This window comes from Schistocerca cancellata, chromosome 9 (genome assembly GCF_023864275.1).
Source record: "Schistocerca cancellata isolate TAMUIC-IGC-003103 chromosome 9, iqSchCanc2.1, whole genome shotgun sequence".
NCBI classification, from domain to species: Eukaryota; Metazoa; Arthropoda; class Insecta; order Orthoptera; family Acrididae; genus Schistocerca; species Schistocerca cancellata.
Genome location: NC_064634.1, coordinates 410,138,999 through 410,151,941, shown reverse-complemented (window position 1 = coordinate 410,151,941; position 12,943 = coordinate 410,138,999). Strand labels below are relative to the sequence as shown.

The 12,943-nt window shown below is 46.8% G+C and overlaps 1 protein-coding gene across 1 annotated transcript in view; it reads right to left on the bottom strand.

Annotated features, from left to right (window-relative positions):
* Window positions 1-12,943, bottom strand: part of LOC126100446 (DNA repair protein RAD50) — a 270,875-nt gene that overhangs the window by 73,879 nt on the left and 184,053 nt on the right. The window contains exon 18 of the mRNA XM_049911053.1: window positions 5,637-5,806. Coding sequence (XP_049767010.1) covers window positions 5,637-5,806 — 170 coding nt within the window. The remainder of the gene's footprint in view (window positions 1-5,636; window positions 5,807-12,943) is intronic.

Genomic DNA, 12,943 nt, shown 5'->3' with positions numbered 1-12,943 from the left:
CGAAATACCCTCAGACTTCAAGAAGAATATGATTCCAATCCCAAAGAAAGCAGGTGCTGACAGGTGTGAAAATTATCGAACAATCAGTTTAATAAGTCACGGATGCAAAATACTAACGCGAATTCTTTAGAGATGAATGGAAAAACTGGTAGAAGCCGACCTCGGGGAAGATCAGTTTGGATTCCATAGAAATATTGGAACACGTGAGGCAATACTGACCTTACGACTTATCTTAGAAGCTAGATTAAGGAAAGGCAAACCTATGTTTCTAGCATTTGTAGACTTAGAGAAAGCTTTTGACAATGTTGACTGGAACACACTCTTTCAAATTCTGAAGGTGCCAGGGGTAAAATACAGGGAGCGAAAGGCTATTTACAATCTGTACAGAAACCATATGGCAGTTATAAGAGTCGAAGGACATGAAAGGAAAGCAGTGGTTGGGAAGGGAGTGAGACAGGGTTGTAGCCTCTCCCCGATGTTATTCAATCTGTATATTGAGCAAGCAGTGAAGGAAACAAAAGAAAAATTCGGAGTAGGTATTAAAATCCATGGAGGAAAAATAAAAACTTTGAGATTCGCCGACGACATTGTAATTATATCAGAGACAGCAAAGGACTTGGAAGAGCAGTTGAACGGAATGGACAATGTCTTGAAAGGAGGATATAAGATGAACATCAACAAAAGCAAAATGAGGATAATGGAATGTAGTCAAATTAAGTTGGGTGATACTAAGAGAATTAGATTAGGAAATGAGACACTTAAAGTAGTAAAGGAGTTTTCCTTTTTGGGGAGCGAAATAATTGATGATGGTCGAAGTAGAGAAGATATAAAAAGTAGACGCAATGGCAAGGAAAGCGTTTCTGAAGAAGAGGAATTTGTTAACATCGAGTATAGATTTAAGTGTCAGGAAGTCGTTTCTGAAAGTATTTGTATGGAGTGTAGCCATGTATGGAAGTGAAACATGGACGATAAATAGTTTGGACAAGAAGTGAATAGAAGCTTTCGAAATGTGGTGCTACAGAAGAACGCTGAAAATTAGATAGGTAGATTACATAACTAATGAGGAGGTATTGAATAGTATTGGGGAAAAGAGGAGTTTGTGGCACAACTTGGCGAAAAGAAGGGACCGGTTAGTAGGACATCTTCTGAGGCATCAAGGGATCACAAATTTAGCATTGGAGGGCAGTGTGGAGGGTAAAAATCGTAGAGGGAGACCAAGAGATGAATACACTAAGCAGATTCAGAAGGATGTAGGTTGCAGTAAGTACTGGGAGATGAAGAAGCTTGCACAGGATAGGGTAGCATGGAGAGCTGCATCAAACCAGTCTCAGGACTGAAGACCACAACAACAAACAACATGAGACTAAAGAAAGTTAAAACAGTACAATGATTTAGGTGATGTGGCAAAAGATTAGAAATGAATGAAACTTAAATGTTTATAAATTAACTGAATTATAAATGGTATTTGTCATTTCGGAGAGGGTGAGTGTGGGAGGAAGAGTAGAATGCGCTCTATGGTATTCAAAACCATAAGCTCCAGTATTCCACTCAAATAAATTAACTGCTAGTCTACTGCACCCTTTTGAAATCATTGCTCTTGTTAATGCTCTAGTGAATCACAAGGAATTCTAAAAACTTTTTGTTGTTCAGTATTTGATACCGAAGAATCACCAAGACAAATAGCTGCAAGTTACACCTGGTACCCTAACCTATACCACCTGATAAGTGATTTCAACAAGGATCTGTAAAGTCTGCTATGAAGCTCATGCCAACCAACGATGTTATTGTGTTCAGTGGTGCAAAGAGAGAGAGAGAGAGAGAGAGAGAGAGGGTTGCCTGTGAATTTTTATATGATTTTGTTTGCTCCCCCCCCCCCCCCCCCCCCCATTACACTTTCTGCCTAACACTTTCAGAAAGGACTAAATGTTCTTCCAGTGCACATTTTACAAAATGTGTTATGTACAAGAAAAAAAGTACAGCACTCTTTTCTTACAATATTCACAGAACATTTGTGTGATTTCAGTTGGTTATTCATCTGGACGCCCAAAACCTCAAAGATGCAGTTTCAAGAGAGTAAGGAAAAAACTAAGTTGCCACTCACGATGACTGAGAGAGGTGGCGCAACAGATAACACAGTGGGTTAGCATTGGGGAGGACAATGGTTCAAACCCATGATTTCTGTGGTTTGCCTAAATCACCTCTGGCAAATGCCAGGGTGGTTCCTTCAAAAGGGCATGGTCGATTCCCTTCCCTATCCTTCCCTAATCTGATGGGACATATGACCAACACACACACACACACACACACACACACACACACACACACACACACGAGCAAGCGCGCGAGCTCGCGAATGCCTTCTCTGGCACTTTGGACCAGAATGCATTCTGGTCTGATGTGTCGGAGATTGTGGTCATGTATACGTGAGATATGCTTGCTTGTGTGAATGTGTGTGTGTGTTTGTGTTTTTTTTCTTTGCTGAAGAATGCCTTGGCCGGAAGCTAAAAATGAGGTGCCTTTCCATTGTGCCTGTCTGCGGCTCGGCGTATCACCTTTATGGAGAGTGGCAACCTACATATATTAATGTAGAATGAAGAAATTTCAGGAATACCTTTTTCTAGGTAACATACTTAGGTTATTAATGTTTCAAGATCACAAATAAATGTAAGCGCAAGATAAGCTGTTGCATATGTGAAATGCTGGTACATTAATAACTGATGTAACTGCCAAAATGTTGAATGCAAGCATGCAGATGTGCATGCATTGTGTTGTACAGGTACTGCATATAAGTTTTTGGGGTGGAGTTATATGCCTATTGCACTTGGTCGGTCAATACAGGGATGGTTAATGCTGTTTGTGGACGTCGCTGGAGTTATCATTCAATGATGTCCCAAATGTGCTCGAATGGAGAAAGATCTGGGAATTGAACAGGCCAAGGCAAGACGTCGACACTCTGTTGAGTATGTTGGATTACAACAGCGGTATAGAGGTGAGTGTTATCCTGTTGGAAAACAATCCATGGAATGCTGTTCACAAATGGCAGGACAACAGGTCGAACCACCAGAATGACATACAATTTTGCATTCAAGATGCATGGGATAACCACGAGAGTGCTCCTACTGTCATACGTAATTACACCTCAGACCATAACTTAAGCTGTAGGTCAAGTGTGTCTCACATGCAGGTATGTTGGGTGCATGTCCTCAACTGGCCTCTTCCTTGTCCAACATATGCCTATCACTAGCATCAAGGCAGAACCAGATTTCATCAGAAAACACAACAGACCTCCACTTTGCCCTCCGATGAGCTCTTGCTTGACGCCACTGAAGTCACATATGGTGGTGGCTTGGGATCAGTGGAGAGCACATTGCAGTGCATTTGACTCTGAGCTGTCCTTGAAGTAACCGATTTGTAACAGTTCATTGCGTCACTTGCTGCTGCAGATGCAGTATGATACAACAGAGCCATACACTGAACATGATGGTCTCCCCCCTTGGTACTGCCATGTGGTCATTCAGAGCCTGGCCACCTTGCGCCCACACATTCTCGTAACCACCGCTGCCAGCAATCATGTACAGTGGCTACATTCCTGCCAAGTCTTTCTGCAATATCACACAAGGAATATCCAGCTCCTAGTAGCCCTATTACACAAACACAGTGAGGCCTTAAAGACATTATGGACTAATCTTAACTCACCATGTCCAATGTCAAAAGTAATTAATGTTCACTACAGTTACACATCATGTATTTAAAGCAAAACTGATTTGCATTCTCATAGTGGTGCTACTAGTGCCACTCTTATGTGACTGACGTGAAATTTGAATAGACATCATCTTTCAGATGTAGAAACATGTCTACCTACTTTTGTTTACATTGCGCTACTCATTCTTGGTGTTGCGATCTTTTTGCCCCGTCAGTGTCTGAATGTGGATATCAACATCAATTCTTGAAGTTGTAAGTCATCATTTGTTTGCAACTTCATAAAATCATTTTCTGATACACTGTAGATAAGTGAGATTAAAGACTAGTATCTTGACAATGTGGAGGTCATTAAATACAGGGAAATCATGCCAACACCAGAGGGTTATTTGTACCTTGCTCCTTCAGAACACGAGTCCAGTGCCTTCTTCACAGCAGTACTATTTTGAAAGATGCAGAACTATACAACATAAGGATACAGCACCAACATGGCCTAATTTTATAAACTAAAATGAAAAGCAGCCCGTATACAGTAGAGAGTGCTATTTATGAAGGTCGATTCAAAAGTTCGGCACACTGTTCATGCACAACCGTTAAAGGTGGTGTGATCAAGTTGAAAAAGCGTCAGTTGTAAGTGAGATTTTGTGTGTGACAGTCGTACATGTGTTTACTAGCTTACGTGGTTGTGTTTTGAGTAATTCAGTTTTAAAATGGAAGTTGAAACAGAGTCAGGTCAGATTAGAAATAGTGACCAGTATTCCTACATCAAAACTGTATCCCTAAGTGGAAAGAACCAACATAAATGTACAATGCTTTGAGAGAGGTGTGTGGGAATAGTGTGGTGGGTCAAAGCAAAGTACCACAGTGGTCTGCTCTTTTCTGTTAAGGTCGGGTAAGCACTGAGGAGAAACCAATTAGTGGAAGGCCATCAACTGCAACACACTATACCTCTCAAGTGATTGTTAATTATATTTTGAGAGAGGGCCAACAAAAAACTTACGGTGAAATTTCATGCGAGGCCTGAATGTCTGTCATTTTAGTTTACAGACTCATGACTGAGAAGATGAAGACGGCAAAGTTACTGTCAGATTGGTTCAGCATGATATGAGTGAAGAGCAGGAAGTAGGTTGAAAAAAGAATTGCAGGAGAACTGTTTCAATTATGGAACAGAAAGAAAACAGTTTCCAATCAGGATTGTTGCAGCTGATCAAACCTGGTTATGAGATTTTGAGCCAGAACTTAAGTCTCAGTCATCACAATGGAAAAGTTTCAATTCTTGACACTCGAAAAATTCTGCTGCCAAGAATTAAGGGTGAAAATGATGATGATCTTTGTGTATTATGTGAATGGATTCATAGCTACAAACAGAGTGCCCCAGGGGACGCTTGTAACAGGTGCGTACTACGAGCTGTTTCTGCAACATGTTTTGCACCTGAAAATTTGTCAAACAAGGCCTGACATGCTTGCAGCTGGTGTCCTCATTTTGCGTGATAATGCAAGACACCATTTTGCAACATCGGTGGCAGAAACGTTTGAGAAATACAGATGGGAAATACTTCCCACCCATGATTCAGTCGTGATATGAGCCCATCAGACTTCGCTTTTTTTACCAAATCGAAGGAACAACTCCACGGAAAATGTTTTGATACAACTGATGAAGCTTTCGGAGAGGTCAGCCAAGTTACCAAACAGCTCAACAACAAAGGTGTCTTATCCGGAATACAGAAGTTGCTAATGTTCAGAAGCTGTCACAAGCAAGAATTGAGATTATATTGAAGGCCTGTAAAGTTATTTTGCAAAATAAATTATTTTCTTCAGTTATATCTTATAGGGCGTAGAACTTTGAAGTTACCCTCATAATGCATACACCTACTAGACTCTAAGAGAAGATGCACATTTTAGATGTGTGAGTAAAGTTCAATGGCCGAAGAACAAACCTTCAATTTCTTTTCCATAAGTACATTTTTGCGTTCCCTCAGCTGGTTGACTCTCTCTGAATGCCTTCTCAGTGACTCCTGTTTCGTGTGGAGTGCGCGCTGAATTGCACTGACTTGTGCTCGAAGCTCCTCCTGCTCTGCCAGTGCTTCCTCCATGGAGCGTGATGATCCTGTTACAGCCAAAAAATGTTGGAGATTCAGTATCATTTATATGCCCTAGAATGGTCTGAATGCTAGCCAATAACATCATAATTCTGCAAGACATTTTCATTATCATTTCAGCAGATTCCACTATAAAGTCAATGTATTCTTAAATCCCTCCTCGATAGAATTGTTCCATGTTTACGAAAATGTTTAAAATTTCTGTGTGCGCAGCAAGGTGACTACCTAAACCAGAATCGACACATTGAAAAGTTGAACAAGAGGTGCACTTTTTAACAGCTTATGTTTAGGAAGATGTTATTCTATTTACCTAAGGTCAACTGGAGTAATGAAGCTTGAGTCAATGAACACATTAAATGTATTTGCAATTGTTTTTTTTTTTTTTTTTTTTTTTTTTGTGGTTTTAGGGCGCACAACTTCAATGGTCATTAGCGCCCTGACTACTCTAAGAATGCACCACGAGGCACAAGTTGACAACAACAACTAAAAGGGAAAACACGATAAAAGACAGACTGACAGGCATAGGATTAAAAAACAGCATCATCAAATGTCCTTAGCGAGGTTTGTCAAATTGATAAAACGAAGAACACGAGCAGCTGCTCGTGGGTCATCCGCTAAAATGGCATTGAAAGTATGTGGCAGGTTAAGACCTAGGCGCAGTGTGTTAAGATCTGGACAGGACATTAAAATGTGTCTAACCGTCAGCAAGTGCCCACAGGGGCATAACGGCGCCGACGCAGCCGTCAGCAGATGGCGATGGCTGAACCAGCAGTGTCCAATTCTTAACCGGGCTAAAACGACCTCCTCCCGCCGAGAAGGGCGTGAGGAGGACGTCCAAGCCACGGGAAGAGGTTTTAAGGCCCGAAGCTTGTTGTCGGTAAGTGCAGCCCAATCGGCATGCCACAGCGATAAAATGCGCCGACAAATGACCCTGCTAAAATCGGACGAAGGGACACAACAAGAAGCTGTCCGAGGCTGGAGGACCGCAGCCTTGGCCGCAGCATCTGCAGCTTCGTTCCCAGGGATACCGACATGGCCAGGAACCCACATAAAGCTAACCGGAGAACCGACGTCCACCAGCTGCTGAAGAGAGCGTTGGATCCGGTGTACGAAAGGGTGAACCGGGTACGGATCACTGAGGCTCTGGATGGCACTCAGGGAATCTGAGCAGATGACATAAGCAGAATGTCGGTGGCGGCAGATGTAAAGAACAGCCTGGTAGAGGGCAAAGAGCTCAGCTGTGAAGACCGAACAATGGCCATGGAGCCGGTATTTGAAACTTTGTGCCCCGACAATAAAGGAACACCCGACCCCGTCATTGGTCTTAGAGCCATCTGTATAAATGAAAGTCATGTTGATGAACTTCGAACGAAGTTCCAAAAAACGGGAGTGGTAGACCGAACCGGGGGTGACCTCTTTTGGGAGCGAGCTGAGGTCAAGGTGAACGCGGACCTGAGCCTGGAGCCAAGGTGGCGTGTGGCTCTCGCCCACTCGAAAGGTTGCAGGGAGTGAAAAATGAAGGTGTTGAAGGAGGCGATGAAAGCGAACTCCAGGGGGTAGCAGGGCAGAGACATACAACCCGTATTGACGGTCAAGAGAGTCGTCAAAAAAGGAACGATAAGACGGATGGTTGGGCATTGACAGTAGCCGACAGGCATACCGACAAAGCAGTATATCGCGCCGGTAGGTGAGTGGCAAATCGCCAGCATCAGCATGAAGACTCTCTATGGGACTAGTATAAAATGCTCCGATCGCAAGTCGTAAACCCCGATGTTGTATGGAGTTGAGGCGGCGTAAGATGGATGGCCGTGCAGAGGAGTATACGAAGCTCCCATAATCCAGCTTGGAGCGGACGATCGATCGATATAGACGAAGTAGGACGGTTCGATCCGCTCCCCACGACATACCACTGAAAACACGGAGGACATTTAAAGAACGGGTACAACGGGCGGCCAAATATGACACATGTGGAGACCAGCTAAGTTTCCTGTCAAATGTAAGGCCTAAATATTTGGTTGTCTCCACGATTGGGAGAGCAACGGGACCGAGTCGTAAGGACGGTGGGAGAAACTCTTTGTAGCGCCAGAAGTTAATACAGACCGTCTTCTCGGCAGAAAAACGGAAGCCATTGGCGACACTCCAGGAGTAAAGACGGTCAAGAGAACGCTGAAGACAGCACTCCAGGACACGTGTACACTGCGCGCTGCAATAGATGGTAAAATCGTCCACGAAAAGGGAGCCTGATACATCAGCTGGGAGGCAATCCATTATTGGATTGATCGCGATGGCGAAGAGAGCGACGCTCAAAACTGAGCCCTGTGGCACCCCATTCTCCTGGCGAAAGGTGTCGGACAGGACAGAACCCACACGTACCCTGAACTGTCGATCCATTAAAATGGAACGAATAAAAAGAGGGAGGCGACCGCGAAGGCCCCGTGTATGCATGGTGCGGAGAATGCCCGCCCTCCAACAGGTGTCGTAAGCCTTCTCCAAATCAAAGAACACAGCCGCGGTCGGGCGCTTCCGCAAGAAGTTATTCATAATGAAGGTCGACAAGGTAACCAGATGGTCAACAGCAGAGCGGCGCCTACGAAATCCACGTTGTACATTGGTAAGTAGGCGTCGAGACTCGAGCAGCCAAACCAATCGAGAGTTAACCATTCGCTCCATCACTTTACAGACACAGCTGGTAAGCGAGATAGGTCGATAACTGGAAGGCAAGTGCTTGTCCTTCCCCGGCTTAGGAATCGGGACAACAATAGACTCGCGCCAGCATGCGGGAACATGTCCCTCAATCCAGATGCGATTGTATGTACGAAGAAGAAAACCTTTACCCGCAGGAGAAAGGTTCTTCAGCATCTGAATATGAATAGAATCAGGCCCTGGAGCGGAGGACCGTGATCGGCCAAGTGCATTTTCGAGTTCCCGCATGGTGAATGGGGCATTATAACTTTCACAATTCGAGGAGCGGAAGTTAGGTGGCCTAGCCTCCTCTGCCTGTTTGCGGGGGAGGAAGGCAGGGTGGTAATGAGCGGAGCTCGAAACCTCTGCGAAAAAGCGGCCGAAGGCATTGGAGACAGCCTCAGGGGCCACAAGGACATCATTCGCGACCTTCAAGCCAGAAACTGGTGAGTGGACCTTAGTGCCAGATAGCCGGCGCAGGCTACCCTAGACAACAGAAGAAGGAGTAAAACTGTTGAAGGTGCTTGTGAAAGCAGCCCAGCTGGCTTTCTTGCTTTCTTTGATAATACGACGACACTGAGCACGTAATCGTTTATAATTGATACAATTCGCCACTGTAGGGTGGCGTTTAAATGTGCGTAAAGCACGTCGACGAGCACGTAAAGCGTCTCTACATGCTGCGGTCCACCAGGGGACCGGTACGCGACGTGGAGAAGAAGTAGGGTGAGGGATGGAATATTCAGCAGCAGCGAGAATGACTTCCGTGAGGTGTGCGACCTGACGATCGCAGCTTGTGAAGGTTTGATCCTGAAAGGTCGCCCTGGAAGAGAAGAGCCCCCAGTCTGCCTTGGAGATGGTCCAATTAGAGGAGCACGGAGAGGGGGTATGCTGCAGGAGATGGATAACACACGGGAAGTGGTCGCTCGAATATGTATCAGAAAGTGCATACCACTCAAACCGGCGTGCAAGTTGGGGAGTACATATAGAGAGGTCTAAATGGGAATAGGTGTGAGATGTGTCCAAAAGAAAAGTAGGGGCGCCAGTATTGAGGCAGACAAGATTGAGCTGGTTGAAAAGGTCTGCTAACAAGGAGCCCCTCGGGCAGGATGCTGGAGAGCCCCAAAGGGGATGGTGGGCATTGAAGTCTCCAGTTAACAAAAATGGTGCAGGTAGCTGAGCAATAAGTTGCATCATGTCTGCCCTGGTAACGGCAGATGACGATGGAGTGTAAACGGTACAAAAGGAAAACGTAAAAGCGGGGAGAGTAATGCGGATGGCAACTGCCTGCAGGCCGGTGTGCAACGTGATGGGATCGTAGTAAATGTCATCCCGGACCAGCAACATAACCCCTCCATGAGCTGGGATACCTACCACAGGGGGTAGGTCAAAATGCACACAGGTGTAGTGTGCCAAGGCAATTTGATCGCATGGGCGTAGCTTCGTTTCCTGGAGGGCTACGACGAGCGGACGGTGCAAGCGGAGCAGCAACTTCAAGTCCTCTCGGTTGAAGCGAATGCTGCAAATATTCCAGTGAATAAGTGCCATCGTAAGAAAAGGAAGATGATAGAAGGGGTCACCTCGAAGGCCGCTTAGGGCCTGGCTTCGAGTGAGCACTGCCGCCGCTATCAGTAGGCGGACAGTCATCGTCCATTGGGTCCATATGTTCATCGGCCATCTCGGAAGGATGGCCGGGAGGGGGAGCTTCCTCCGCCGGGGAAAGGCCAGATGTACGGCTACCAGCGGTGCGGCGAGGCGAAACGGATGACGACCTGGGGCGGCAACCGCTGGGTGGCGCAGGAGAAGAAATGCGCCGTGGCGGAGAAGGAGAACTGTGCTTCCTATGAGCCTTTTTGGAAGGACGTTTGGTGGAAGTACCGGTCGAAGGCTGGGAGGTCGAGGTACGTAGGAAGTCTGCACGGGATGGTTCCTTCTTGAAGGCCCGTGCATCTGACTTCTGGGTCTTCGTCTTAGCAGAAGCTGATGAACAGGCTGGTGTCTGTGGGGTGATGGGAGGAAGAGGAGACGTCGACCGCGCGATCTTAGCACTGGCCGAACGGACGACCGTGGTGCTGAAGGTCAGATTGCATGTCTGGGTTGCGACCTCCCTGGTAGTCCGAGGAGAGGCGAGGACAGTACTGTATTTCCCCGCTGGGAGCAGCGTGGGCTTCCTACTAGCCAATAGCTTGCGAGCAGCCGAGGTGGACACTTTCTCTTTGACCCGAATTTCTTGGATACAGCGTTCTTCCTTATAGACAGGACAGTCGCGGGAGGATGCGGCATGGTCACCCTGACAGTTCACACAACGAGGAGACGGAGGTGGACAGTCACCCTCGTGGGCATCCCTGCCACAAGTGACACATTTAGCCGCATTGGAACAGGACTGTCGAGTGTGATTGAAACGCTGACACTGGTAGCAGCGCGTAGGTGTCGGGACATAGGGGCGAACAGAAATAACCTCGTAGCCCGCCTTGATGCGCGATGGCAGCTTAACACTATCGAAGGTCAAGAAAAGTGTCCGGGTCGGTACAAGGTCATTGTTGACCTTTTTCATGACCCTATGGACAGCCGTCACGCCCTGCTCAGCGAGGAAAGATTGAAGCTCCTCATCAGTCAATCCGTCGAGGGAGCTAGTATAGACTACACCTCGAGACGAATTCAAAGTTCGGTGGGCCTCCACCCGGACAGGGAACATGTACAGGAGTGTGGCCCGAAGCAGTTTTTGTGCCTGAAAGGCACTCTCAGTTTCTAGTAATAAGGTACCGTTACGCAACCTGGTACAAGATTTGACAGATCCGGCTATGGCATCTACGCCCTTCTGGATAACGAAAGGGTTGACAGAGGAAAAATCCTTTCCGTCCTCAGATCGAGAAACGACGAGGAACTGTGGGGCAGGCGGTAGTACTTTTGTCACTGGTGGCTGGTCACGTTTCCGTTTTTGGGCAGAAGTCGAGAGAGATGGAGTAGAATCCATTGCGGAGGAATCCCCCATGATTGCCAGCGTCTCCGATGGCGTGCTCCTTCCTTGTGGGGACCCTCTCAGAGGGCACTCCCGCCTTAGGTGAATGTTTACACCTCAGGTCACACCTCCCGAGAAACAGACGGAGGGACCAATCGGCATGGTCAGAAGGTATCAGCTCAGGCAATCACCCCTCCCCGGGCCTGGCCTTTACCAGGGGGTACGCACGTGCCTTACATGTCTACCCTGGGCGGGGACTTACGCGTTACCCCGTCACCGGCTACGCGTGCGAACGCGTGGGTCGGCCTTCAGGCACGCACAGGGAGGAAGGAAGAAGAGGAAAAAGAAGAGAGAGAGGGAGAAAGAGGACAGACTGTCTCAAACGCCGAGGCGGAGACCAGAGAAGGCAAGGAGAAGAAGGCAATGAGAAGGCAAGGAGAAGAAGGCAATGAGAAGGCAAGGAGAAGAAGGCAATGAGAAGGCAAGGAGAAGAAGGCAATGAGAAGGCAAGGAGAAGTCAAGGGAAAGAGTAAGGAAAACAGTGAGGTGGAGAAGAGCAAAGAAATGAACCAACAAAAGGAAGGAAGAAATGAGAAGTGAAAAACCAAAAAGACCACAATCATAGGTCGTGGAACCGTCCGTCTCCGGACCCAGGCGCTAACTACCCCCGTGAGGGGGATGGACTCCTTTTAGTCGCCTCTTACGACAGGCAGGAATACCTCGGGCCTATTCTAATCCCCGGACCCGCAGGGGGGATTTGCAATTGTGAAAATGGCCAACTATCAGCTGTAGAACGGAAGGACGACAACGAAAATTATTTTCAGACCAGGACTCAAACCAGATTTCCCTCTTATTGCGAGCAGTTCCCTTAGCATTTGGCTATCCGTGCACGACTCACGGCCAGGCCATGCCGACACCAGTTTCATGGCCAGCTGCGATAGGCTTCTCAGTTGAGGAACCATGGAGTGAACAGCCCGATCAATGTGGCTCCACAGATTCTTGATGGGGTTTAAATAAGTGGAGTTTGGTGGCCAGGGGAGTACGGTAAACTCATCTTGCAGTTATTCAAACAAAGTACGTACACCTTGAGCCGTGTGACACATTGGATTGTCCTGCTGATAGATGCTATCATGCCAAGGAATCAAAAATTGCATGTAGGGGTTGAAATGGTTTCCAAGGACAGATGCATACATGTGTTGATCCACTGTGCCTTCCAGCATGAAAAGATCACCTAGGGAATGCCATGAAAACATTCCCCAAACCATAATTCATGCAGGGCATTTGCTTTCAGGTATTTCATGCCATGCATGCCAATGGCCATCTGTCTGATAGAGCATACAAGTGACTCATCTGAAAATGCCATCAGTCACCACTCAGTGGAAGTCCAGTTGCAGCATAAGCTAGCAGATTCCAGCTGTTGTCCCCAATGAACAGTGGTCAGAATGGATGCACGAGTATACACCTGCTGCAGAGGCCCGTGTGCAACAATGTTTGCTGAGTGGTTATT